Below are 27,993 nucleotides of genomic sequence, written 5' to 3'. Positions count from 1 at the left end.
CTAGGAATTATTAAAGTACATAGATTAGTGAAATCCATCTGAAAGCATGCGATATAAGAAGAGATGTGCATTTCATCTGATTGAGTTGCTGCTTAAAGTACATAAATAGTAAAACGGACATGAACAGAATTAAATACAGAAGTGAACCATATTGTTTTGGCATTGCTGTAATCCCATTGTGAGTCAGATATTTCCTGGCTTCATTAATATAACCCAGTTTTATTCCACAGTAATTGCTTCAGTCTTAAAGCTTCCAATTTTATTTTCCCGTCTGCTGCATAACAAGTGCCGAGAAAGATTTCTGCTGATTAAAAAGCTAAATGAAATTAACTGAACAAAACCCAACAGGATTAACTACATTCTTCATTAATACAAACAATATTGATTGATCGCTATAAAGGCATGTCAGTTCAAACATTCTTTCCTGGCAGCGCGATATAAACAACTCCTTACACATGCTGTGATACTTTTTTTGCAGTAGGATAGGTCGCCTCAACTTTACATACTGCACTTACTAAATTTTATAACAAAATCTTTATTTCCATGCTTCCACAGGTGTCTGTAGTTGACTTCTAGGCTTAACGTTCCTCACAGTATAGCTGCGCGATTTCAATACACTGTGGCCGTTACAAGAATGTATATCAGGTTTAAATTCTGGCTGGCTGACTGGAACCACAGAATTCCAGATAACTTAAACCAACTTCTAAGTGGAAACTATTTTTGTGACTTTTAAGGGGGGTGTGAGCAGCATACACGCAGTGATCCAATAGCTTCCAGTAAGTGTACACCTAGGGCCATCATGAGAGTGGGCATCAGTGCCAGTAAATTCTAGTTGTGCAATATTTTATTTCGTAATTGCTATAAATAATGCACACAGTTTAAGCTCTTAAACGGGTGGTTTGTTTATACCACGTTTAAGTGCGCAGCGAATATTGAACTTTGCTCCTTACTGTTCACGTATTGCGCACAGCCGTCTTCGCAAACTTTCGACAGATTTTCTCGCACCGCCCGTGGACAGAACTGAGGTCTGACCTCGCGACAGCAAGGTTTTTGCTTCTTTCTTTAAATGTTGACTTTCTTCCTATGGGAAACAATTCCATTGAGTCATTCTGACTCCAAACTAAAAACGTTCATTTATTCCTCGGGGGCTGTTTGTTGGCGTCTCTAATTAAACCAAGTTGTACATCACACAGAGCCTCTGCACATCCACGTGACTGGGTTAAATTAGCACACAGCTTGCACCTGAATTGTAGCGTCACACAATTTGGCTTGAGCTCCGAAGCGTTCTGCCTTAAGGCGTTGCCCTCCAGTTAAAGGGGCCAACGACTCTTCAATGAAAGTTTAAGACAGACCCGTAACTGTGTGTGTATTACTTAGAGCTCTGCGAAGGAGCTCAAAGCCCTTCCCAGAGGACCGCTTATTTTTGCATGCCTTTCTCCAAAACACGTACAAGCCTGGCACTGTTCTCGCTGTTCTTGTCTATGCTCTGCGACGCTATTTCTGCCTCATGTAAAGGCGTATTCCGGACTTCTGATTCTTTTAATTCTTGATTATAAACTCCGTCCATGCATAAATCAAAACTGTTAGTTCTTGGGCACAATAAGGAGTCCGTCTACAGTACATCAAACTGCTACCCAGAGGTTTTTCTTGTTTTACTAGTTTCTATTGTCACTTGGCGCCACCTTCAGGATATAATTAACGTGTTACATTTGGATCTTATGTTAAGTTTATTTGTGAATGCATCTTGATTACAGTGATCTTGAAATAATTCAATACTGTGAAAATAAAATGTCGATCCATCATTTACTGTTAACAAGTAATACTTTACTACTATTAGTACAAGTATGGTGGTAGATGTTACACACTAAGATTTATCCATCTATAATTCATTTTTCAGTTAGCTTTTCGTGGCTAACTGAACCTTACTTTCTATCATTTTAAAATTCTTTAGTTATTTCGTTTCAGTGTTTCTGCGCTCACTTGAAAGCAAATTGAATAATTAGTGCCAATTTACAAAGAATACAGCTGATCCCTCTTCCTTCCTAGGGGAGAAAAAACCTGGTGAAGTTTGTATTTGTGGAGAATTGATAAATTGGGAGTTTACACCAAGTATGTTCTTAGTTTTCGTGTTTAAAATCTAGTACTTTAAATTTATAACGACTACAATAAAAATGGTACTTCATAGATCCCAAATGTCAACACGTTTATCTACTTTACTGCTTCTTTATGGTATCTTCACAAAGGATGGCCGTGTTACATCGGTAGGTAAAGAACTTTTCATTTAAAGATGTATTCTGAGTTCATAACACTTCATCGCGAAACGTCAGAAATATATATACAAAATGTTACTGCGTATTTTGGGAATGCTACTTCTGAAATGACACTTCAAAGGTCATGGAGTTGTTCACCTCTTCTGATTTAGTAAGGTGTTAAACCAGTTGCAATCTCTATACAAACAAAATAACGTAAAAGTAAGGCCGTTGAACATTGCGCAATATACACTTAAAAGTAAAACCCAAAGGTAATATGGAAAACGCAGAAATCTGTACGTACTGCGAATATTTTAAACGCCTACATTCGAAAATATCACTTGCCGTTCTTCATTGCATTTAAAGATCAGTGCTTCGAAAGAACTGTAGCTGGAAAATAATGGCAATCTCTTTCATTGTTCAGAATTTTCTTTAAATTATTTTTGCTTAAACCTATGTCGCATTGCATGCAAAGCAGATAACCGTAAGAGGGTGTGCGTTGCATACAATGCAATGTCAGTATTAATGTGCATTCGGTTTATATTATTATACTTTGTGATCGAGGCGCAGGTAACATTTCACTGCTTTGCAATTCTTAATTACCGTCGGTGGGAGCTTCTGCAATGTTATCTTATATTATCAAATAAAGGTGTCAACTTGGATGTCCTATTTCGGTAAACGGACAAAAGAAATGAAAGGATACCTCCTTTTTTGTCACCATGTTGGTTGATGTCTAAGATTTATTAGTGTTTCTGCTGCATTATTGCCCCTCTCTGTAGGTTTCCACCTTTATTCAATCTCATGCATGTTTTAAACGGAGCACTGGAAAGAATAGACCTACTATATAAGGGAGTATTTTAAATTTTAAAGGCCCATCTCTTACCTGTCTTCGAAATGATGATAATTCTACCAGAAATAATCCCAGAACGGCAGTATCTCACATATACGAAATCGGAATGCTTATAACAACAAGCAGTGCGACAGTAAGCTCATCTTCTAGAGGGAGAAGTGATGTCGGGGCTGGTACTGTTATTTGAAGACTTATAAGGATGTTGACCAAGTCGTTACACAGAAGCTTTCTTTCTGACTTTGATTTTTACGCAATATTCAAATCTTCTTCTTCTTCTTCTTCTTTTTCACAGCCTTAGTCCCAGACTGTCCTGGGGTCAGCTGCTTTGGTTGCTCTTCTCCATTTGTCTCTGTCGAGCACATCTTCCTCACTCACGCAATATTCAAATGTTAGCATTATTTTATTGTGAGTGGTTTTCCCCGAGTCATTCTGTTCCAGGTGTTAATATTTTGGGTTCTGTTTAGGTGCAATATCTAAAATGAACTAAATATTGTTCTGTGTTAGTTAGAACTGGTCTCTGTGCTTCAGTGATTTTGTAACCAGCATCCTAAGGTTGTGCTGCTCAGGAAGAAGAGTCTCTGTTAGACAGCTTTCTTGTTGAAGTGCATGGGTGTGCGAAGAATTTCCTTGTGCGTTTGCTGAACGTTTGCAGGTCTGGCTGTCGAAGCTGTGCTGGAACTGGTAGAGTTCCAGGGTTTGTCACTGGTTGTCAAGTCAGCCAGATCTAAATCACTGTCTTTCTTTTGAAGCCTTCCCTTCATAATATTATGTTATCCATCCATTTAACCCCTTCTTCCATCTCAGAATTGTGGGGATGCTGGAGCCTATCCCAGCAAGCAACAGGCGCAAGGCAGGGTACGCCCTGGACGGGACGCCTGTCCATCTCAGGGCAGTCACAGGCGTGCACAAAGTCACTCATACCTTGGGCCAGTTTTCCCAGAAGCTGAATAACCTACCTGTATATCTTTGGACTTTGGGCTCCATCTCCCCATGTGACACTGGGAGAACATACAAACTCCTCACAGATAGCACCCAAGGTCTCGAATTGAATCCAGGACCCCAGAGCTCCAGAGGCAGCAATGTTAACCACTGCTATTTTGTTATCGATGCCTCAAAAAAAGGAATTGGTCCACAGAAGAGAAACCTGATGTGCTTTTAAGGGCCTAAAATGATTTTTTTACAGTTGTACTCTGACAGGCAGAAAAAAAATGTGAACAGATTGGGCTAAGAGTGCATCTGAGTCAAACAGTTGAAATCCCAAAAAGCATTGACAAGGTCATCCTAATGGACCTCTTTAGAATCAACAGTGGAACATGAACAAGAAGACAGAAGTGGGCATCACAGGGAAGTGCTTTTAGAACTGAGAACAGGAGGCACGTTTTTACATACTGTACAGAATTGAGAGTGTGAAACATGCTTCCTTGCCATGTTTTTGAAGCGGATGGGTACCCTGGCTACTCAGTTAGTTATGAGCAAGCAACTGAGCTAGATGGCCATATTGGCCGTCTTTCTTTTGTAACATTAATGTTCTTTGATGGAGATGTCATCAAGGACCTGCTGATACCTAATATTCTGTCTCATTCAGAAGCCATGATAGATTGTCATGCAGTAACTGCTGCATCAGTAATCTGCTCAGATTTCTTGGCCATCTCTCGTGCAATGTGCCAACAGTTTATTTTCCAATCGCAAATTGTTGGATTCCTGATGACTAGCGTCAGAGTTATGCATTGGAGAACAAGTCCTGATAGAGGTTTGGGTCGCACTTAATGAAAAGACAAATGCTTATAGCTCTGCATTTCTATCCACTTTGTATTTTTTGTCATTTTGTTCTCTTGTATTTTGATGTTGGCACTGGCAATTACTGGCAAAACAGCATAAGTGATAAGCTAAGCAGTGAGTTACTGAGATGTCTAGCAGAGGACTTGCCAGGCCAGAGTTTTATAGGGAAAACTCTATATAATTGTTCACCCTTACATTCATACCAAAGTCTATCAATTTTTATAAAGTCTGCCACATAACCTCCTACTTTGAAATTTCAACATCTGAATGTGTTCTTTGTGTATTCCTGGAATAAACATGCAGTCCTTTCACCTCAGTCTGCTTTAATTCTCTTTGTTCTGACTATCAGAGGTTGTTTGTAATCCCTGATTAAAATTGTTGCATGCATCATTCATTTTCTATCTGTATTTACCAGGGAAACAGGGACGTTTAATTGAATTGAGTGTAAATCCCTTCTTAAGCCACTATGATGTGATTATTTTAATTAATATAAATGTTTACTTCAGGAATTCCATCAGCTGTGCCCTGTTCTGAAGACCACTCTGATGAGAAAGAGATGGATGGGAGAGCACCCTTAGGGTGCAAGGACACCACATACATTTGTGAATACGCGAGCTGTGCTGTGTATGAAACTGTGATGACTGTTATAAACAAGACGTAGTGCACAAATGCAGGTTTTTGATTGTGACAACTGATGAACTTGGGACTTTTTCTGGTACTTAAATATTGATGAGTTGCTTGCAGACTTTGGGAGTCCCTTATCAATGTCCCCTCCCTTGCTGACAGGATGAGAAGGGACAAGATTTTCTGTCGAAAGCTGTGAATGGCTCTGGAAGAACAGCAGAATGGAAAAGCAGTAGCTTTTGGGAAGTCAACCCCTTTCCTTCAGAGTGTGAAACTCCTGTTTGGTGTCTCTCTTTGGGTTGAGGATGTTTATTTCTTGAAGAGACCTTATAGCAGTTCCTTTTGGCTGTTGTAAAATGACACATGTTGGGCTGAGAAACTTAATTGTGGTTGATGCATCTGGGCTCATTTTGATGTTTTCGGGCAAATGATAGGTCCTGTGACAAGCAGGCAGTCAAGTGCTGTCTGAGAAAGCTTAGGAGCTGCCATCTAGCAACTGTGCAAAATTAAGGTAAAGGACTAGTGTAATTTTGGCAGGAAGTCCAACTAGGCTCTGTCTGCTGGTAGGGTTTTAGAGAATGCACTTTAATGCCAGTGCCAGTTGTTTTAGGGTTTATAGGTATTCCACACTTTATGGTTGTTAGGCAGAAAGAGGTGTGTGTAAAGGGGGCTTATATGGAGATAGCTAAGGTGACTTTTTAAAATCTAGTGTATTGTGCAGCAGTAACCTCCTGGACTAGCATTGACAAGGTGGAAGTGGCCCCTGTTCTATTAGTATGATACAACTGGAGTAAGACTGATGAAAAGACCTCCAGAGACCTTCAATGAGGAGTGTCATGACTACAGGCCATGCCTGCTGTGAAGAGATCGGCCCTCTTCTCTCTGAGGTGTTTAACAGGAGGCAGGCAAGCTAAACTTGTAAATCATTGCGTTATCACTGTCTTGGTAACACTTTGTACGGAAAGGAAGTCAAGATCTGATGCAGTGCAATTTGTTTCTGTGCCTGACAGTTAATGGGAATTGTTACAAAGAATTTTTTAAAGATAAAATAAAAGAACAGGTTATTTTTAAAGATAAAAAGAAATCCCTTATTCTCCAGCTCTTTGAAGTAATTGACAATCTGTCCCTACCTTTCAAAGCTGGTCTTTAATAAAATGATTGTGGATTACTTGGCCTCACTCTTCCCTATATAATTGTATCACCCTTTAATGTACAGTACATTGTAGGTTATTAAATTCAATTGAATGTTCAGTCTTATAGCCTAATTTTTGTTTAACTTCATTGTTTCTAAATGTTAAATCCAGGATGAAACTTAATTGGACGTTTTATCTTGGAGGTTGCTTTCTTATTTTTATTTCCATTCTTATCCAGTTTCTAATTGAATTAGTGGAATACATTTTGAAGGTGCTCATAAACCTTCATTCAGGTTTGCTTTGCTTTATTCTTCATCTGGTATATAGCTAGAGTGGATCTTTATGATAGAAGCTGTGGTGTACAAGTTGTGCATTGTGTTGGACACTAAGCTTCAGTTTGTTAAATTAAAGATATCTCACAACTGGCAACCCGCTGAAGCTCAGCAGGTGTGAGCCTGGCCAGTACCTGGATGGGAGACCTCCTGGGAAAAGCTAAGGTTGCTGCTGGAAGAGGTGTTAATGGGAAGGGGTCACTCACTCTGCCTTCGGTGTGGATCCTAATACCCCAGTAAAGTGATGGGCACACTCTACTGTAGAAAAGCTGCTGTCCTTCGGATGAGATATAAAACTTAGGCCCTGACTCTGGAATGGTCATTCATAATCCCAGGGTGTTTCTTGAAAAGAATAGGGGTGTTACCACTGGCATCCTGGCCAAAGTTCTCCCAGTGTTTACCAGTCATGGCCTCCTATTAATCCCCATGTATGAATTGGCTTCATCACTCTATTCTCCTCCCCCCTGATAGCTGGTACGCGGTGAGTGTGCTGTGTGCACTTTGGCTGCCATTGCATCATCCAGGTGGAGGCTCCACATTGCTGGTGGTGGAGGGGAGTCCCCATTAAAGCAATTTGTAAAGCATTTTGAGTGGGGTGTCCAGAAAAGCACTATATACTGTAAGTGTAAGGATTATTATTATCTTTGCTATATGAGAGAAAATCTTAATCAAAATGGAAAATTAAGTCAATAAACTGTAATGATAGTTGAACTATCACCCTGGCAAATCAAACTTTGAGCTTTTCTCTTTAACAGGTAAATGTGGCACCAGAAGTCATTCAGAACCTTCCTGGAGGTACAAGTTATTTTGATTATTTCTTATGTGTTTATATGTGTTGATTTGTTATCAAGAAATACAGTAATAACCTCAGGTCTAGTTCAACCCATTCAGATGTACTGAGAACAATTATACCTGACTCTAATGATTTAAATCGAATATTTTAAACATGATAAACAAATGCACAGATTATGCAACTTCATTAGCTGGCAAATGCTATAAAGATTTCCAAAAATACTTAATTGATTGTATACTGACCTGGTTTTCTGTGATGTACAAGGAAAAGTTTCCCCTTTGTCGGAGTTCCTGTGATCTCTACCTTTTCTGTACAGCACAAATGCCCAGAAAATGAAGTGTCATGACAGTGCACTATTGCCAGGGCAAGAGCATTTGAAATGCTTCCAAACACACTCAGACATCTGCTTTCTGAATTCGCATTCCTTGGAAGGCAAAGAGTGCAAAGAGAGAAATGCATTTTAAACCTTAATGGAATTCAGTTTAGTTAAAATGTCATCTGTTACAAACACTGCATCCTCTCTACTCCTCTTTATTGTATAACCACCGATTTCGCTTTTTAGAAAGGAAGTCCCAGAGGGATTATGCCTTTTTCGCCCTGAGGAGCTGCCACAGCATATTCCGTGAAGACCGCGGAGAGTTTTTCTCACCGGACCACCTGTGCTCAAACCCGCCTCTCTGGTGCAACTGGACTATTTGGCTGGACGCTGGGAAGCGAGTTGTGCTGCACTTGCTGGACTTAACGCCTGCTTACTCCTGTGAGTTTAAAACGGACGAGATCCACCTGGAGGAGTCCCCTGCCAGAGGGAGGCACCGCGTACTGGACACCTGTTGGCAGGAAGCCCGCCATATCTCCCAAGCCAACATTCTCCACGTGGTTTTGCTTATCCGAGGAAACCGGCAATGGCCGTACAGGGGCTTTTATGGGCATTACCACGTGCTGGAGGAGGCCCTGACAACAGAAGATGCAGTGCTGCCGTCAGTTCCTCCCTCTCCTCGCGAGTCGCCCGTGGAAGAAAAATTTGTTTCGGCCACAGATGGAGAAGAGCCAAGGGGAACAATAGAACTGGTGCGCACTGTGGCAGGTTCAGAGATTTTCACAATATCTCCAGTGTCGGATGAGGACAGAGTTGTTCAAGCGTCTCTGGGGCGATGGGCGGAAACTACAACAACTGTCTCCTTGGATGGGTATCTTCAACCCTCTCTGTCAGAGTCTTATACAATATTATCTGAGACACAGAAAACTCCTGTGGAAACTCTCTCTTTAACAGACATGTTGGATTCAACCAGTGACTGGGCCTGGAACTCCCTGAAAAACAAGAGCTTTACAGAATCTCTGCAGAAGAGTCAGCTGACCCAGTTAAAGTGGGCCGGCTCTGAAGAAAGCCTAGATGTTGACAGAACCTTTATAATATGCATCACAGCAACTCCTTTGTCGGGGTCAGTGATGAGAGAACAAACCACCGTTTCTGGGAGAGAGGTCCATCTCTCTGCGGAAGAACTGGATTCGTTCAGTAGCACTAAAACAAAGCTGATTACTCCTACATTGTCTGTCAGCAAACAGGTCCCTTTTGTTGAGCACAGATTTGTTTTACAAGAAACTGAAAGCATCCCTTCGAGCAACCCTTGGTATACTACTCCTGTCTCTTTGAATGACGCATCTCCAGATAGCAAAGATCAAGAACGCCTCAATGTCCCAGAATTTACTCCCCCTCTGGAATATGACCACGAAACATCTTTATATGGCCAAACATTTGATTTAAAATCTCAAACTGAAGAAATTTCCGGCCACACGCCAACCAAGGTAGTGTCCTCCGTATACAATAGAGCCACAAGTCCACAGCTGAGTAAAAGCAGCAGCATTTTTGAAGAGAAAAGAGACGGTTCCAGTATCAACCACCCAATAAGTGAACATGCACAAACAGCAGCCACAAAATTAGATCACAAATTCAATGGTATGATCCATGTTTATTTTTTTTCAACTTGTTCATAAAAAAAGAATTGGATTGTAAGTAATTCCTACCTCTTCCTTCCATGCAGAAAACACAAGTGTTTCTAGGCACCACAGAAATGTCACTCGGATTTCTCATTTTCCTGGAGGTAAGAGAAAAAGATGCTTTTGCAAAGCATATGTTGGACAATGTTGAAGTGTAGGAGAGAACAACTCACAGGGGACTGTGCTGCTTCTCTAGTTGGCATTAACCCTGCTTTTGGGCACTCGGGAATTTGTAGTCTGTGAAAAGATGCCGTGGAGTGATGAGTAAGCAGGGACCAGGCACTTTTCTGTCTTGCCTCATGCTCTCTATGCAGTATAGGAGTTATTGCTGTGAGGCAAGGCACAAAAAAAATTCTGAATTCCCAACTCAGTGTGTGCAAAATGGTGGGGGGGGGGGGGACTGTGAAATTTCAGGGCAGGTGGATTACAAGTAGTCCCCATGGGCGTCCTGAGGTTAATTTCACTTAGCAAGGTAAGTCCCAAGCAATCAGTCTCTTGTCTTGCAGTGAGACGGGGTACCCACAGATACCCACTGAGCCATCAGTGATTAATTCAGCAGCACCACAGGCCCTCACAGGGCACTCCTTCCTAACACCATGATCTCCAGAATCAGAAGGGCCTGGGTTCAGAGGTGCCTTCATCTAGGAGATCAAACAGCTAGTCCTCAAGGTGTGAGGTTTGCTCAGATCTGTTTTCCAGGAGCCCCCATGTAAAACCACTTTTAAACAGCTCCAGGATCTCCTCTGCAGAGTACTTGTATGAAGTGTCTGTTGAAGTCCAGCTAAGCCGCAGGGGTAGTGAAAACCAGGAACAGCTGGTTAAGACTCTTCTGTCGTCACTTCAGAGAATGGTATGTTGGAATGATCTTTCCTTTTGTCTTAAGGAAAGACATCAACAGCTTTACTTCTTGCTAAACCTTTTCAGACCACATGCTGTGAGAGAGTATCACAGGATCAATTTTCTTATGTTTCAGATCAAAGAAGAATTTCGACCATTTCGACCGCACCTTAAATCCGTTTCTTCTAAACGAGTTAAAAGGTGGGGTTGTGTACACAAAATCTGTACAAATGCAAGTTATCATCACCACACACATGAAGAATTTAGAAATAGTATTGATGCTGGAAATGTGACATTGTTAAAAACCATGTGCCTTAACCAGAGTTCAGTGTTCTGTGCTGATCTGGGTGAAATGAAGGATCTGCAGACTATCATCTCTTTATACTTAGTGTTTTGAGGGTATAAAGTCTCTTTGCATTTCCTCCACAGCTTGAATGCAGGCTTGCTCTTTATATTGTGGCTGCAGTTCGGTTTTGGAGAGGAAAACATCTCCATGTTGCTTAAGTCTTTCCTGGAAAGACTCGTGGATAGACCCGTGGCAGGCCTGGGGCCCGGCAGTGCTCGTGTGATTTCAGTGTCGGCAGAAGGTGACGAATTGTTTATTGCCCACTCGTAGGATTCAAACTGCCTGTGCACCACAGTTTTCAAATCAGTGTTCCAGTGTAGTAACAGGATATTGAGCTGTACAAGGTGCCATACTTCAGTTATCGTACTTCAAATTATTATATTCCAAAAGGTTAATTAGGTTCTTAATTAGGGCGGAGCGGTGGCTCTGTGGCTAAGGATCTGCGCCTGTGGCTGGAAGGTTGTTGGTTCAAATCCCGCAGCCGGCAGAGGAATCCTACTCCGTTGGGCCCCTGAGCAAGGCCCTTAACCCCAACTGCTCCAGGGACGCCGTATAAATGGCTGACCCTGCGCTCTGACCCCAGGCTTCTCTCCCTGTCTGTGTGTTTCATGGAGAGCAAGCTGGGGTATGAGAAAAGACAAATTCCTAATGCAAGAAATTGTAAAGGGTTAATAAAGTAATGTTGTTATTATTATAATTAGATAGCTCTTTGAAGATGGAGATTTCAAACCTGACTACAAGACAAATATGTTTTTTATGTGAAAATGTTTTATACGAATTGATTTTTTGCAGGAAAATGCTAATAGTTTTAAGAGAAAGTGGAAAAACCTGTACCGTGTAATATCTCTACATTTAGTGAAAATGCATAATTTTCAGTAGTCTTCTTGGAAGTTACTGCAGGTGGCATTTTGAATTTATAGTAAGTGGCTGAATGTATCGATGGCTCTTGTTTTCTGAGGAGGCCAGGGGGATTGGGGGAACTGTTAGGTCTCCTATCAGGTGACTTGTACCAACTCCCTTCTGTTCTCTTATTGCTGTTTTCAGATGTCAATGAGTGCAGGACGGAGCTGGTCCTGTGTGATATCCATGCCGACTGCTTCAATGTCTTTGGCACGTACGCCTGCCGCTGTAAGAGGGGCTTTGAGGATTTTTCTCGAATTGGTTCTGGTGGAACGCTCTGCATTGATCCAGCAAGTAAGGAACCTCTTCATGCATTGTCCCCACAATCATCTTTTTTTAGTCCAATCTGTAATTCTGTTCTCAGAAATCTGTTAATGTTTTAACTTGTGCCGTTGTCAATAGCCAAAATCTCGTCTGTATTTTTTTTTTTTACCTTCCTATGTTACAGATGCCCACTCTAACTTTTCACCCACCCTTTTGAAAACCATCTACGGGATGGGATTGCTCTTCACTGTGTTACTCTTGTTGCTGCTGGGCATCGTGGCAGTGCTGTATAGAAGACACCACAAGGGGGCGTTTGTTGTTCAGTGTCAGAGGAGCTCGCCTGCAGCGTCCCAGCAGAGCTTACAGACACCTGAAAGTCACTCGAAACAAAGAGAAGGCACCTGTCTGTCTGAAGATGTGCCTCTCTTAAAATTTAACCCCTTAGTGGTCCCCGAGAAATTAAGCTTTGGCACCCGTATGATGAGAGAGGAGGGCGAAAGGTTCGTGGTACTTGAATGTGCAAAACTGTGAGCAGCATGTGGGAACAGGGCATCTTCTTTTCCTATTTCTTTATACTTTTTTATTAAAGATAGTTCGGATTAAGCCAAATTTAATTATTTGCTATTGTGCACATTTTATTATTTGTAATGCATAATTTTGAAGACCCGATTCTTCCCAAAGAAAGAGGTCAGATCCTTGGTTATACTTGTGTTCTGAACATCAGTTTAAAGGTGTAAAACATGTACTGTATGCTAGTTACTAGGAAAAAAAGCATTTTGAAATAAGAATTGGATTCTCCCCTGTGTAATCTGCTGTTATCACAGTTCACTTGGGTATTTTGTTTGCTTGTAAAATAATTTCTTCTTTCTCCAATTATGAGAGTTTTTTTTACTGTTCCCTGATGCTTGTGGAGTGATTCATCTCAGTGTGACTGACTAATAAATGGTGTTGTTGAGGAGAAATTTACCCTGATCTGAAATAGTATTGTAAATATTTCAAAGGATTTGCTCATACCTTGTGTAGGTTTTGTGACTTTTATATAAAATTCCACTTTGAGCATCTGATAGATAGATACTTTATTGATCCCATGAGGGAAATTGCAGTGCAACAGCAGCTTTACACAGACAACACAGCCACAGTGTAATGAATGATACAATAATAATAATAGTACAATACATACAATACAATCAGTACAGTGAGTGGTGCACTAAAAGAGTTACTCACAGTCCGGACACACAAAGAACAAACTAGAACAGAACAGTACGCAGAAAAATCCTATCACACATATGAATATAAATATAGATATAGATATAAATGTATTGCACGGGTCCCTGGCATATATTGCACAAAAAACGGTTGTAAATGGGAAAAGAAAAGAAAGAGAACAGATGTAGCAGTAGATGCGTTCAGTCCAGAAACAGGTCACTGTCAATGTTGCCTCTGCCCAGACGCAAGGTGGATGCGTTGTACAGTCTTATGGCAGAAGGCAAGAATGACCTCCTGTAGCGCTCCCTGTCGCACCGTGGATGAATCAGTCTACTGCTGAACATGCTCTTCATTTCTACAAGCCTGTCATAGAGGGGATGGGAGATGTTGTCCATGATGGGCTCTAGTTTGGACACCATTCTCCTCTCAGCCACTACCTCCAAGGGGTCCAGGTCAGACACAATGACAGAGCTTGCTCTCCTGATGAGCTTGTTCAGCCTTTTAGAATCCACTGCTCTAATCCCAGGGCCCCGGCATACCACTGTGTAGAAAATGACGCTTGCAACCACCGACTGATAGAACATATGTAGCATCTTACTACGGTACATACATTGAAGGACCTGAGCCTCCTCAAGAAGTAAAGTCAGCTCTGTCCCTTCTTATAGATGGCCTCGATGTTCTTAGACCATTCCAGTCTATTGTCAATGTGCACTCCCAGGTACTTGTACGAGTACAATTTATATTGGCATTTAATAACATGTAGATTCTCTCAAAGAAGAAAGTGACCCAATCAGAGTACTGCTCTGCTCACATGACCAGAAGGACTGTAAGAGTGTTTTTTCTTTCTCTGTTTATAAACTGCTAAACAGGCTCATGTGTCCAGGTCACTTTCTGCAGTGTGCTTTGCTCCTTATAGGTTGAGGGAGTGTTTCACCTGTGAAATATGTGTTTACATTCATAGATTATTTAAAGTAATCCTCCAAAATTAATATTCATCCCAAAGCTTTGATTACATTAAATCTTTTGGGGTCCTAAAAGGAAAGGTCTTTAGTATTATATTCATAAATGAATATTAATACTTAAATGCAAACCTCTCCAGTTCCAGTTCAACTCATCCCAAGAAACACTTCCTGAATAGCAGGGAATAAGAGAGTACAGACTCCCTCTCTTGAATTTTTTCAGTGGCTCAGCAAGGACTCTGTACTTCTGTTAAAAGAAAAATTCTATTATGTTAAGTAAAGCAGTTTTTTTTTTAATGACCTGTTTGCTGCTCCCCTGGAATGCTACCATCACCGGACTGAAGTGCTATCTGCAACTTGCTGCCAGCGTGATTTTCATTTGACCACAAACTTGGGCCAAGCTACTTAAGAATATGCTTGGAAAGAGCCCAGGCACCATAATTGTTAATATCTTAAAAGCTAGACCATCTTGTGTGATCATTGTGAGTGCTCTGTGAACCTGGGATACAGACACGAAGGAGTGTCCGTTATGGCAGGTATTGACAGCAACACTGGCATAATAACGGAGGGCTTTTCTCTTGCAGTTAGTGTTGTTGGGGAAGAGCAAGGCATTTAAATGCCATACTAGCTGTGCCTGATTGTGTTCGTTGCTGAAAAGGATCTTGTATGTCCTATTTTATTTGATCCCTGTCTTACTGCATTAGGACAGGAGCTATATAGTCAGAAGCGATGTCAGGCTGGCCAGTACCTGGATGGGAGACCTCCTGGGAAAGCTAAGGTTGCTGCCGGAAGAGGTGTTAGTGGGACCAATAGAGAGTGGTCATCCTGCAGTCTGTGTGGGTCCTAATGGCCCAGTATAGTGATGGGGATGCGCTTTATTATACTGTAAAAATGGCCATTGTTCCTTTACTGAGGTCCTGACTCTCCATGGTCATTAAAAATTCCAGGACATTTCTCAAAAAGAGCAGAGGTGTTACCCCCGGTGTTCTGGGCAAATTTCCCCCTGGCCGTTACCAGTCATGGCCTCCTAATAATCCTCATCTCTGAATTGGCTTCAGTGCTCGGTTCTCCCCACTGAGAGCTGATGTGGGGTGTGGATTCTGGTGCGTGTTGGCTGCCATTGCATCATCCAGGTGGGGACAACTCATTGGTGGTAGACAGGAGTCCCCATTACCTGTACAGCACATTGAGTGTAGTGTCCAGGAAAGTGTTATATAAATGTAGGTAATACTACTACTAATAATTCCTTAAATTAATTATTCACTATTATTATTATTATTATTATGCATTGATACTCTGTCCAAATTCACTTTACATCATGTTTGTTTTCTGCAAAAACACAAAAGCTGCCATTCAGATAATATTGTTCCTTCTTCTGGTGAGAAAATGACTTAAGAAAGAAGTGGTGGATCACAAATACAAGGATGAAGAGTTTCTGTATTTTTTCTCTACCTTTCTTCAAGTCCTTGTCTTGTTCAGCTTTTTCATTATTGGACTCTTGCCCAAGAAACAGCCAGTGTTGTGCACTAGTGTGGTGTTTTGCCAAAACTGTACATCACTAGTTGTGTTGGGTCGGGTCATTAATGAGACCTCACCGTTTTGGGAAATAGCCAAGATGACAGCTCAACAGATTAAGAAATCTAATCTTCCTATTACCTTGACTCTGCAAATTAACAGGTCTGATTCTGTCTACATTGCTCAAGATTAATGTTTACACCAGGCAAGCTGAGATCCAAGCTCTGGTATAAGCTATCTGCTGTATGTTGGTGTGGTTCATCATCTGGAAAGAGACTATAGTTTTTGTTCCTTCATGTAGTCTTATCTAGTATTTTTATTTATTATCTGGGCGGGGCCGTGCCTGATACTTTCAGTCGATTAAAAATAATGTATAGTTATTGATTGTCGGTTTTGATTTTCTCTTCAAGGTGATAGTGCAGTAGTTCACTCTCCGTAATAAATGTTAAATTATCATTGCATTTGGATATTTTAGTGCATAAGTGGCAGCAGACAAGGATGCCAGGACTTCTCTGAGTTTTAACATAAAAATGCAAATTATATATTTAGTCATTAGAACAACCATAGTTTAAAAGATGAACTTTTATACCAGAGAACTTGATTTAGAACACGTTTGTCACTGAGCATCCCATTCCAGTAGTAAAACCTAAGAGGGGAATTTTTGTAGTTCATGCAAATGCAATTCAGCAATCAAGGAGAAATAAAACCTTCAGCTGTGCACCACATACTGTATCTGAATAATACAATATCAGTCTGATCAAATATGTTTAAAGCTACAGTATTTAACAATGGTGGGCGTTTCTGTCTGCTATCAGGCGTTATTAAACCTGGTTAAATGGGATACCTTTAAGCTGTGCCAGAAGAAATAAAGGGAGGGATGATGTCTTTGTTCTTTTTATAAATTGGATTAAATCTTGACACATTTAGTGAGAACTGTGTTTAGTTATAGCCACACTCTGGTCAAAATACTGTCCATACAGCTACAATAGTTGCAACTTGAAACTAGCCTCTCTACTCTGATCAATGAGAAACTGAATTACAGTATTTCCACCTCTTCAAAATAAATTGTGAGATAAATGTGGAAAGCAGGGCAGCTGTGAGTTTTGTGGCCAGGTAGAGGTACAGTATTTTGTTGACTGCGCATGTTCATTTCGGTTTGTACCATGCTTACACTGTAAATAAACTCATCCGTCCGTCCTTTCTCTAACCAGTTTTTCTAGGTGCCTTTCTGGGTCGCGGAGGGGCTGGAACCTAACTGAAAAATTCAGCAGCTGGAAACAAATTTGATGCCATAGTTGACCTTGAGCCTTTTGTACTGAATGCATTCAGTCTTCGCATTCGATAAAACATCCTGAACAGAAAGAGTAAATGTAATGTAGAGTTGTTGAATAACAAATTCATTTAACATTATTTGTTGTTGAATAACAAATATGCAAATTCATGACTCAACACTTTGTTAGGTTGCTTGCATTTAAAAAAATAAATATTGACCCGCAAACTCATTACAAAGACCAGATTTCAAAGCGGAGATATTAAACAACCTCTTTAAACAACAAAGTGTTATAAATTTCATAATCCTACAGAAAGTGATGCATGGCTCAGCCGAATGGAATTCTATTTGCAGTAATGAGTGATAATGTCTAATGCTGAACTAGAGTTAGAATAACTATTCAAGTTTGACTTCAGTTATGATTACTTTTGTGTTTCAAATGGCTAAATTAAGAGATCTGTAAAGTACAAGTACAGGATTAGGTTGTGATTTAAACCTTTTAATATGCTTCATTTTAGGTCATATCTAGTGCAAAGCCCAGTATACAGTAATACAGTATAAATAGCCATCATCACCCATTTGAATGTAAATGGACACTTCACTGTCCCAATACATATGTTTTCACTGTATACTGTACAGTTCCTAGAAATCACAGCTTGGACACTAGCCGTCATAAGGAGACATCATCATAACCAGCTCTTTGTGAAACAGAGAACCAGCCTAGAGCAACATATGAATACAGGGCAGCAGAGTGGAGTAGTGGTTTGGACTCTGGACTTCAGACAGGTGAGTACTGGTCTCGGTTCCTGAATGTGATGCTAGTGTTGTAACTAAACAAGGAACTTCATTCAGAGCTCCTCCAATAAAATGAACTGCTGTATAAACAGGTGCTCTCCATCACATAACAATTTCATATTTGTTTTCACTTGACTTATCTGGTTAAATAAAGGATAAAAAAACTCCAAAAGGTATTTTTACTGTTAGAATGAAGAAGGCTATGAACCAACAAAACCGAGGTTCAATTACATCAAGCAGTCAAGGCCTTGGGCTCTTTTACATTCCTCCTTTTATGGCTTAGAAATTCGGGATTTGTAAAGACAAAAAAAATAATTAGAGTATGTGTTTTTTTACTGAAACTAGGAGTTCTCAAATTCCTTAAGCCAGGACTGCCAAGGACACAACTGCCTGTTTTTTTTCCACAGTAGTAGTTTAGCTGTCGTATTAATTAATATCAGACAAGATAGAATAGTTTTCTTCTGAAAACATACTTGACATTCCTACTGTAAGTTTTCAAAATCAGTTTGATCAACCACAAGATGGAGGCTAGTCTGTTTTATTTATTCTTTGCTTAGTGTGAACTACAGATAGTGATGAGGCACTTATAGATACTTAGTCTGAGCTCGTTTGAAATATTTGGTAATGCATTCGTATGCAACCATAGGCATTCCAAAACTGTTTTTCCCCAACATTCTCTGTACAGGCCACAGAGAAGAGACATTTTTAAGTGTTGGTGATGTGAAAATGTGGAAAAACAACAGCAGCAGTTTTGATAGGTCAAGGCAGGATTGGCAGAGAGTGTGTGAGAGCTGGAAAAGAGTGGTTAGGGCACTAAATTGCTCCTCATTAAACCTAAATAAGGAAGTGGCTTTTTGTGAATATGCCATAATATCAGGTCTCTTGGACCACTTTAAAGACCACTTTTTTCTGACATTGTCTGTAACAGGAAATCTTTTGAGACCCAACATTCTGACAGTTGTTTGCAAAATGAGCCAGTTCTTTTCTTTTGTTTCATCATGTACAGCTACAACAAGGCGCACTAAAACAAAATATTCGGATCTTTATAATTAAAAGGCAGTACAAATAAAAAGTGCAGTATATGAAGTAAGCTTAAATTCACGTTGCAGTTTTATTTGTTGAGATATCAAAAATGCTGAAAACTTGTCTGAATAACTTGGTCTTAGAACCACTTCAGAATTGCAGATAAGCTGGAAGGAAATACAGTGGTTTCAGCCACTGTGTAGAGATGAAGGGTTCTAATGGACAAGTAAACAGTGGGACTGCAGAGCCATGGTGACTTAGTTTGCTTGGGAAATAGAAGCCTAAAGATAAGAGAATGCAGTATTTTTAATAGCAAAAATAGGGGCTGTGAAATGGTGCCTGCTGCTTCTCAGCTGATCTTGCCCAACTTTGAATAAATGACACGAGTCTTGTTTTTGATTCTGGAGATGGTCTTTCTCAGTTCTAGTCTGTTTTGCTTAAATCTCAGTCTTCCTTTTGTAAGGCAGACTATTTTACTGCCTGATGGGAAAGAAATTCCTTTGTGCTGCACTCATAGGCTCTGGACTTGCCAGGTTACAGAGACGGATTTTAGTTTGGGTGATGGACAGTGCATTATGAACAGTGAGACAAAGAAAAAAAGGGGAAAAGTGCACATATTGACAGTAAAGTCTTCCACCTCATGGCCTGTAAAAAGCCTTATGCTTCATTTTCATGGGGTGCACATACAGTAGGCTGGCAGCAAGGTGTTATGAGAAATGTAGAAGATGATGGAAAGGGAAGTTTAACTGTTGGCACAGACACTTCAGGGAAATGAATCGTTCTAATACAAAAGTGAAATTTAAGTAAGACATTTGGGATATTTGACCTAGACTTCAAGACATTTTTATAGTGCTAGGAATGTCTGAAAGTAGAACTGGGGCAAAGTGCTGTGTGAAAGTGACACATACTGTATGCAAAGGAAGATACATTGTTAGATTAACAGGGGGAATGTGACATCATTTCAAGGTCAATGTGACCTTATGCCTTTTTTCTGCAGCATGTGTTTGCACAACCAAAAAATCTGGTGTCCTTTTATGTTACTTTGAATATCTTATTTGCTTCACACATTGTTAATGAAAGCCCCCCTTTCATCCTGCACACTAGTTTTCCAGTACTTTTATGGAAGCTATAAAAACACTCTTCTTTCACTGACATCACTGAAACAACTACAGCAATGAGCTAAAAGACCTTGTGGGAGCCACAGAATTTTAGACAATGCATCACCACTGTAATGCTTCAAATTTGACACTTGAATTAGGCCAAGATAATAAGTGACCACGGTAATGTTTCAGCTTATAAAAATTCACTTCTAATGTACTGTAAGAGACTCGAGTTTTGATGCCAGTAGGTAGTGATAGCACTTCTGCAAGTTTCCCTGCAAAAAATAAATTTCTGACAGAAGCAAATAAGTCTTTTCAAGTTCTCTTTGTATACCATCCCAAATCTGGCAAGATTTCACCTCCACCACAGTTAAAAGCAATATGATATGGCAGTGGTTACATTTTTAATGTTGTGCAACACAAGACTCTAGATACAGTTGGGGGTTTAGATTTGAAGACACAGAGCTGTGAATCGTTGCTTTAAAGGGAAACTGCAGTCCCAATTTCTCAGACCAGTTATTAAATCTCAGTAACAAAATTAATTCATTGACAGTACAGAAAAAAATGATAAATTCCTAATTAAGCACAAAATTGTGAACTCCGTGAAAGTACTTTAAGTTGCAAACTCCTGGAGCAAGAGTTCCCATTAACTGTGACATGATGCAGCCTTTCCTGCTCACTAGTCACTGTAATGACTAATGTAATGTGATGTACAAGTGAATACGGCCAGGTTGTTCAGCAAACATTTCACCACAGAAAGTTTCCAATGTGATCTGCATGCAGAGTAAGTAACAAGTAAGTCCCATTTCTTGAAGTCAAGAACAATATTTCTATTGGATTAAAGGAGCTGCTTTACCTCACCAGACATTGTGTTGCCTCATTCTGAATCGCAGAATATGGCGCTGCGCATACTTGGGACTTTTGTCTATTTTGTGATGTAAATTGGAAGTTTTTACAAGTTACTGTGTACATTTGAGTTTTATTGTGGTTTGAAATGCACTCTTTAATGCGGATTCCTTCTATCCCCAAAATATAAAAATAACATTGCTGTTCCCCTTTAAAACGTGACTCTTCCCAGTTGGTTCTGTAAAACAGGTGAAAGTGAATTGTTTTATTCCAGCACTGGGAAAATGGGGCTGCTGGCCCTCACATCACATCTGGATTACCAGGCTTAAAAAGGAAACGGGACAACACAGTCAGGCTACTCTTTGTGTTAGTTCACTCTGACTATTCCCTACATGTATAATTCCAGTGAAGCACATCTTTGGCAGGGAGATTATAGAATAGTTTTTTCAGACAATAAAAATGTAAGGATATTAACTTGCTGGCAGGGAGGGAAGTTAGCAATTTTCTTACATCCTTTGTTTCTGCTGATATGGTGCTAACTGCAGCACACTTCTAAATCAACAGATGTCCTTTTATTAAAACCAAGCTTATTTCCATTCCCAGATGACAGAGATAACACATGATATATTCACTAAACTCCCAGGATCCATCGCTCATTTTATGCAAGATAAAAAATGTTACTCTTGGGTTTTGTTTGGTAGTGTCTGAATTGTTTTCCTCATTGAGGACTGTCTGAATACCAGGTTCAGAATACAGCAAAAAAAAAACATATCACAATGCAAATGATTTGTTTTCTTATGTTTTAATTAACACTATTAAAACCAGAGCATCTCAAATGCAGTACCCAAAGCTTATTACAACAACGTGATTCATGCCAGCGTCATCAGTTGCCGCCTGGCTACATCAGGACTAATTGATAAAGGAAAGAAGATGAAACAGTTTTAAAAGTATAACCCCCTTGTAGCTTCCTCCTTATTTCACGTGAAAAAAATGAAATCTTGAGCTGCCGAAAGTTAATACTAGCTTTCACTCACCGCAAAAGGCTAACCTTGAAAACAGATGGTTCTGTTGTCTCAGCCTATGTTGGAACTTGCCCTCTGGTTCCTGTATCAAAGTTTAATTTCACTAAAGCAAAACTAGTGGTGTCTTTCAACTGGCTACACGGAAACCTTTAAGACAGGACTTAGTGATCCCATCCAGTTGAAAAATAGAGTTTTTAAGTCTCAGGAATGTGTGGAGCTCTGAGGGGGCAGTAAAACACATCAGATCTGTTGGTATTTCCTGTGAAACATTATAGGCACAGAAGAAACCTGGGAAAACGGTCAACCCTCTTGTCTATTCTGATCTTCATTCTCTAAGGAGCTTAAAATAACCTTTCTACAAATGAACAATAAGCTTTAGAACTGTTTAAATCTCGGCCGCACTTTACTGCTGAGACTCCCAGGTTGTGGTGATATTGAAGATCTGCCTTTAGTTACATCAAGCTACTGTATATCACAAGCTACATCACTTGGAATGCCACCCTAGTCATAGCGATGAAGCAACTTGTTCTTGTCTGTGGTTCGGGATCTACTATAGAGCAGAGCAAGCATGGCCACACCACCAGCATCTCTGTGCTCTCTTCTCTGGCTTCAACCTAAATAGGCAGACATATTTCAAGAGATATGATTTCTGTTAGCCATTGTAGCTGTGACATTGTAATGCACTGTAGCTTCAGACAGGATATAGAGGAATCACCCTTCAAAGCACTGCAACTACATGGGAAGGTGTTATAATACAGTAAAGCTCTATTTACAAGTCTTTTTTATTTATCTGGGCAAATACAAAATGTGGAATGTCCTAACCTAGGTGATTATTTGATGCTAAGAATGTACTGTCTTGCTTATCTTGTGATAGTATTGAACTTCTTACAAATCTTCTTAAAACAGCATTGTTGCTTCAGGTTTTCTCTGATTTATACTGCAATGGAAAAAGAGTAGCACCACACCATTGCTAAGGCCCTGATACTGGAGATGAACCACGCTGAATACCATATGTGGATCCCTGCAAAAGGTGCTTTGAAAACGTACTGTAGTCCCAGGAGAGGCTGACTGAGGACCTGTGAACATTCAGCTACAAAGGGACACTGTGGAGTAGGTTTTTGCAGCTTTATCACCTTGTTATCCTTATGTTGTCAGACCCTAAGCAAGGCTGGCCTTTGTCTTCCAGAGGAGAGTTGCATTCCGTGAGGAAGGCTGATTTCAGTCCCGTGAGAATTCAGTGATGCTGGAAGTCCTTGGAGAAGGTTACATCACCATAAGTGTTGCATGTGATATGACACCTCTTACACAAGACACCACTGTTTTGCTTGTTTTCTTCCACAATGTCTGGTTTTGCGCACATTCACTGATTAGGTTTATAGGAAGAGCACGCGTTCCTCCTAGCAGACACACTGTATAAGGAATAGTAACAGCTGATCTTCTCCAAAGGATGTCAGATCAAGCCCTTATTGTGGGGGAGTTTCTAATCAGACATCAGGTGTTGGTGTCAAACTGAGGAGCACTTATTAAACCAAACAAAACAAAATGAAGACATATTTGACATTAAAGTTGGTCTTCACAGAACTCTTTTCTTTTTTCTGTTTTCTCCAAATATGTACAGCAGCCAAGAGCACTGGTTATCATAACTGTCAGTGCTACTTTCCACAGAAATTCCACAGCACTGGTAGGGTACCATTGGCAAAGCAGAAGAATTAGATTAACCACTGAGACCTACTGTATCTCACCTCTGTATGGATTCTACATTTGTTTAGGAAAAAAAGTCTAAGGCGCGTCAGAAAAGCTTGTTGATGTGCAGATCAGGTCAAGTTTATCTGAAAGGGCCACCAACATGATGTTTTAAGTTTCTGTTTTAAAGCTTTCAGCAGTGCCAAGAATGAGACTAGAAGACTTTACTATTTTCTGAAGGGTGTAAATTGTTTTATTTCTGTGTTCTCACTCTCTGGCATTTTGCGTGCTCTTCACTTACGCGGTCAGCACTGGAAAAAAAAAAGATTGGAAAAATTGCTTTATTCTCTGACAGAAACGCCTATGAGAGCTAGGTACAGTTGTATTATTTACTTTGTTTACCGTTTTCATACTTATATTTAGTATCTAATGAATTACTGTAAGAGGTTAGTAGTGGGTTTTTATATGGCTATACATCAATTTGACTTAAATAGACTTCACTCTATTCAAAATCCCTAACCCCTGTGTAAGTTGTGACTCGATGTATTTTAAACTTAGAAAAGTAGGTAGAATTTCCTCTTCTCTCACTCTGAAAACGTCAGTATAAATGAATGAAAGTTCAGGAGGAATGACAACAACCAAGTTCATTGAGACTCGGCTGTCAGTAATTAGCAAGTACTCCTGGCGTCATTTCCTCTCTGAAACACTATAAATACTGTATGTGATCCCCTTCTCTCCCTCGCATTCGTCTTTTTGCATCCCACCTCCACCCCTTATCCGCCTTTGCAGCTGCCCCTTGGTCACTCCTCAATCACTCTGTCCTATGGCCTGGAGGTGAGCCCTCAAGCCAAGCGCGTTAAGCCAAATTTTGACTAAACACTGCATAATCCTTTCAGTATATGTACAGTAATTTTCGGGTCTTGTCATTCCTAGTGAAGGTTTATAATAGCGATATTGTCTTATGGAAATTAGTCAATAATTTCCATCTTTCTGAACTTGCTATTCACACAGTGGTGAGGAATGTTGTATCTGAGGATACTGCAGTGGGGGTCTGACTTAGTCTTGTCTGAGTCTGGCTGTACTTCAGATCTGGTGTGAACATGTGACCCCAACTCAGGCCTCGATGACTTAGTAAAGTGTAGAAAAAATAATCTATTGTGCCAATAGTGCATCCATTAAAGTCAATTTCATATTAATGCCTAATTTGAGGTTGATTGAAAGGTGCTTAATTTAAAGTGGAGCATTTTCGTCAACAAAATACTAATTGACTAAAATCTCTTTGAAAGCAGTCTTGGAGAGGTAAATCAATGATTCTTCTTCTCTCAGGAGTTATTGTTGCAAATCAGTGTGGTATGTACAAGATGCCTGATGAGTGAGAAGATTAGAAGAAGTAATCCAGAGTGTGGCATCATGCCAGATAATTAGAGATGGATTACCAACGTCTGCCATTACAAGGTTATTATAGCGTAGGAGTGGAACCCCTGCCAAACGTTTTACAGAATAAAATTTTAGAAGATGACATAGAGGTAAATTATGCCTGCAGGAGAGCCTCCTCAGGAGATCTGCACTGATTACTATTCAAATACCAGCCATTTAGAAGCTTTGTTTTTTCATGCAAGGTATGAGAACTAGATTGATGTTTGCATGTGACAAAGAAATAAAACATGGTGCTCTTTTTTACCTTGTGCTTCCAAACCACTTAAAGCAAGATGTTATACATGTGAAATGCACTTTATGAGCCTTTTTCTCTTGCCACTGAAAATCATAATATGCTTGGGTGGGTAGTAATGAAGAAAGTTAGGTTACTGAGAAATCTCTTTGTTTCTTTACTTCTTCAAAAGAGAAACTTCATTTCAGCAAGGATGATTAAAGCCAGAGGTTTGTGAGTGAATCGCAGACTGAGAATATGGCATCATGCCAGGGATGAGATGTTCTGGCAGTGTTCAAGTAATCTCTCAGACTCGAATGCTGTCAGAAGACGCTGGGCAGGTTCTGTGATTTATGATGTGTGAGCTGCCGTGACTGGCTTGTTAGGAGCTGAAAGATAACACATACATCCATTGGCAAAGAAACGAGCAACTGCCACTTTGTTTGAAAAAATCTTAGCATTTCTTAGAATTAAAAGACAATTGAATTTAAATCTGCCAAATGTGAAACTCTATAAGAAAAATCAGGTTATATATGTTTTGTTTCTCCAAAAAGTTGATTCTAACAAAACATGTAATGTAATGTGCACACTATTCATTTACTGTATATATTTGAATTTTACTCATTTGTAATTCTTTAACTTCCTTTTGTGACTGATCAATTCAAGTGGCAGTAGGAGAAGCAGGATGCTGTTGTGTTGAAGGTAAAATCAGGAACTTTGTAAAAAAGGAGGACAGTGAGCTCCTTGTTCATTAAAACACTACAAAATAAAAACAAATCAGAAAAATCGAGACGGAAATTATTCCAAAGCATGCAAATGTTTTTAAAACTGAAATTGTTCTTATTAAGTGCAGAAAACACAAATACATGGGGCATACAAATATACAGTACACATTCCATGCAGAAGTGCATGAAAGACCAGTAGACTGGTTGAAAACATGTTAAAAACTGAATATTATATTGTAAATTGCACTGTTATTCTTAGTGAAGAGACATAATGTAGTGCTCGCTTCCCTTGTCAGGTTAGGAAGAGGACAATCGGTAACAGGGACACTTGGGGTTTACAGTTGTCATACTAAATGATCCTTCTACATTAAGTTGTCCCTCTCCCACTGCAAACATCAGTATTCAGTGAGTTCCAGAGGGAAAGTGACCATAATCAACTCTTCAATGTCAAAGAACAAAATTGAACTTGTTTACACTTGAGACACTGCAGCCCAGTTTTTTATTGCATCCCAGCTAAAAGACAGCAATGACAGCTTCAGTGATCCCTTTCTACCTACCTGGACACTGGAAGACATGGAGAGCAGAGCTTCATCAGAAAGGTTTCCCTATGTGGTTTATTTCCCTTGTGTAGTCCCAAAGCCAGTATTGTCTGTACTGGACACAACCCCCACACCCCAACAAAGGACCATATAGAGGAGCCAATCAGACTTAACCTGCATGGTTCCTGGTTTTGGAAGGTGGGACTAGACAGGAGCAGCAAGGGAAAAGCAAGGCCATACAGACTGCACAGCCAGGGAAGGCAGAAGTGCTAACCACTAAGCCACCCAGGACATTGTTAAATACTATGCTTCAGATGGGTGATCAAATCTTGATCAGAGCAAAACAATTGACTCTTGTGCTAATACTGGTAATGAAACAGAAATTACAATCTTTAAAGATCTAGATAATACCAGTTAGTCGTTTATCAGACTGTAGAAGGACTATAGAGGGAGCGCATACTGTAACTGCACACTGATCCATACAGGTTGCAACTCACTACAGTTAAAACATTTGGAGTTGCAGAGATCTGTAGGAGAAAAAATGGATGTGTTTGACCAGTTTTCTAGGCTATGGATTTGTAATCAATGAGAAAAAAAGAGTCTGAAAGAGCACGACTGTTTTTGTAAATTGCCTTGAGGACAGTCAGCCTGGATGAATATAAAATGAGGATCTCGCTGCCTTGTTCTTGTGAGACTAGAGCACCAATAATTCAAACTAATAAGAAAAAGTGCTCTTGAAATATAAAGCAAGAGCAGCTTGAGAGTTCTATAGCCTGTAGGAATGTTGGGCAGAGTGTCTTGAATAAATCATACTGGGATAAAGTCAGGTTCACATGTGGAAGTGCTGTACTGAAGGGACTACGGTTTGCTGATGTGTTGTTATTACACCTGTAAGTAATGAGAGGGTAACTTAACCGGACTTGAAACATAGAGATAGACATTACAGACAACACAACCCTTTTTCACTTACAGTATGGATCTCCCAGCCCCTTGTCCTTATGTTTTTAAGTCAATACAGAGGCAACGCCAAAATAAATACTTTGAAAAGACCTACGCTTCCCTGCAAGGCAAAAAAAAAAAGATTCACAATCAATTCAGTACCACTTTGGCCTTTTTTTCCCCAAGACATTCTTTGTTTTCTGAACTGAACAATGGACATTGAAAATCTGTAGAGTGGTTCTCTTTGGTCAGCAGTTTACAATGATTTCCATAAATATGTCTTAATATTCCTAGCAGATATGCTTGTGAACAGAAAAATCCTTTCTGCTAGCCCACAGCTCCCCAGAGGAGAGAGAGCCTCTCTTCAGGTTTTATGGCAATATAAAATTGCCATAGCATATACATATATGCGAAATTATCTTGCAGTCTTAAATAAAATTTATATTTATTGAAACACATACATTTTATACATCAGAATGTTCTCATTCTTTCATTCTAGTCTTTTTGATTAGTTTTTGACAGTAGACATTTACTCAATATGCAGAAAAGCCCTTTAAAAACCCACAGTCCACTTTTGGTAGAAGTAGATGAATCCAGTTGTCTAAAACAATAATGTAAGTC

General features: G+C 39.9%; 1 protein-coding gene across 1 annotated transcript; it reads left to right on the top strand.

Annotated features, from left to right (window-relative positions):
• Positions 1-1,802: 1,802 nt before the first annotated feature.
• Positions 1,803-17,169, top strand: LOC148646194 (uncharacterized). Its single transcript, XM_088609632.1, has 10 exons — positions 1,803-2,261; positions 7,723-7,762; positions 8,323-9,714; positions 9,800-9,859; positions 10,505-10,605; positions 10,729-10,793; positions 11,022-11,179; positions 11,983-12,132; positions 12,287-12,602; positions 16,994-17,169. Exons 1-10 carry the CDS (start codon positions 2,172-2,174, stop codon positions 17,067-17,069), a joined length of 2,448 nt encoding a protein of 815 aa, XP_088465758.1. The 5' UTR covers positions 1,803-2,171; the 3' UTR covers positions 17,070-17,169.
• Positions 17,170-27,993: the final 10,824 nt, after the last annotated feature.

This window comes from Lepisosteus platostomus, chromosome 17 (genome assembly GCF_059453375.1).
Source record: "Lepisosteus platostomus isolate fLepPlt1 chromosome 17, fLepPlt1.hap1, whole genome shotgun sequence".
In the NCBI taxonomy this organism is placed as follows: domain Eukaryota; kingdom Metazoa; phylum Chordata; class Actinopteri; order Semionotiformes; family Lepisosteidae; genus Lepisosteus; species Lepisosteus platostomus.
The sequence above is the reverse complement of the archived record's forward strand: the minus strand, read 5'-3'. Positions and strand labels throughout refer to the sequence as shown.

Coding starts and splice junctions, on each gene's coding strand:
- LOC148646194 (XM_088609632.1), top strand. CDS start 2,172: ATGGTACTTCATAGATCCCAAATGTCAACACGTTTATCTACTTTACTG. Junction 9,715..9,799: donor ATTAGATCACAAATTCAATG/GTATGATCCATG, acceptor CCTTCCATGCAG/AAAACACAAGTGTTTCTAGG. Junction 12,603..16,993: donor ATGAGAGAGGAGGGCGAAAG/GTTCGTGGTACT, acceptor TTCTCTAACCAG/TTTTTCTAGGTGCCTTTCTG.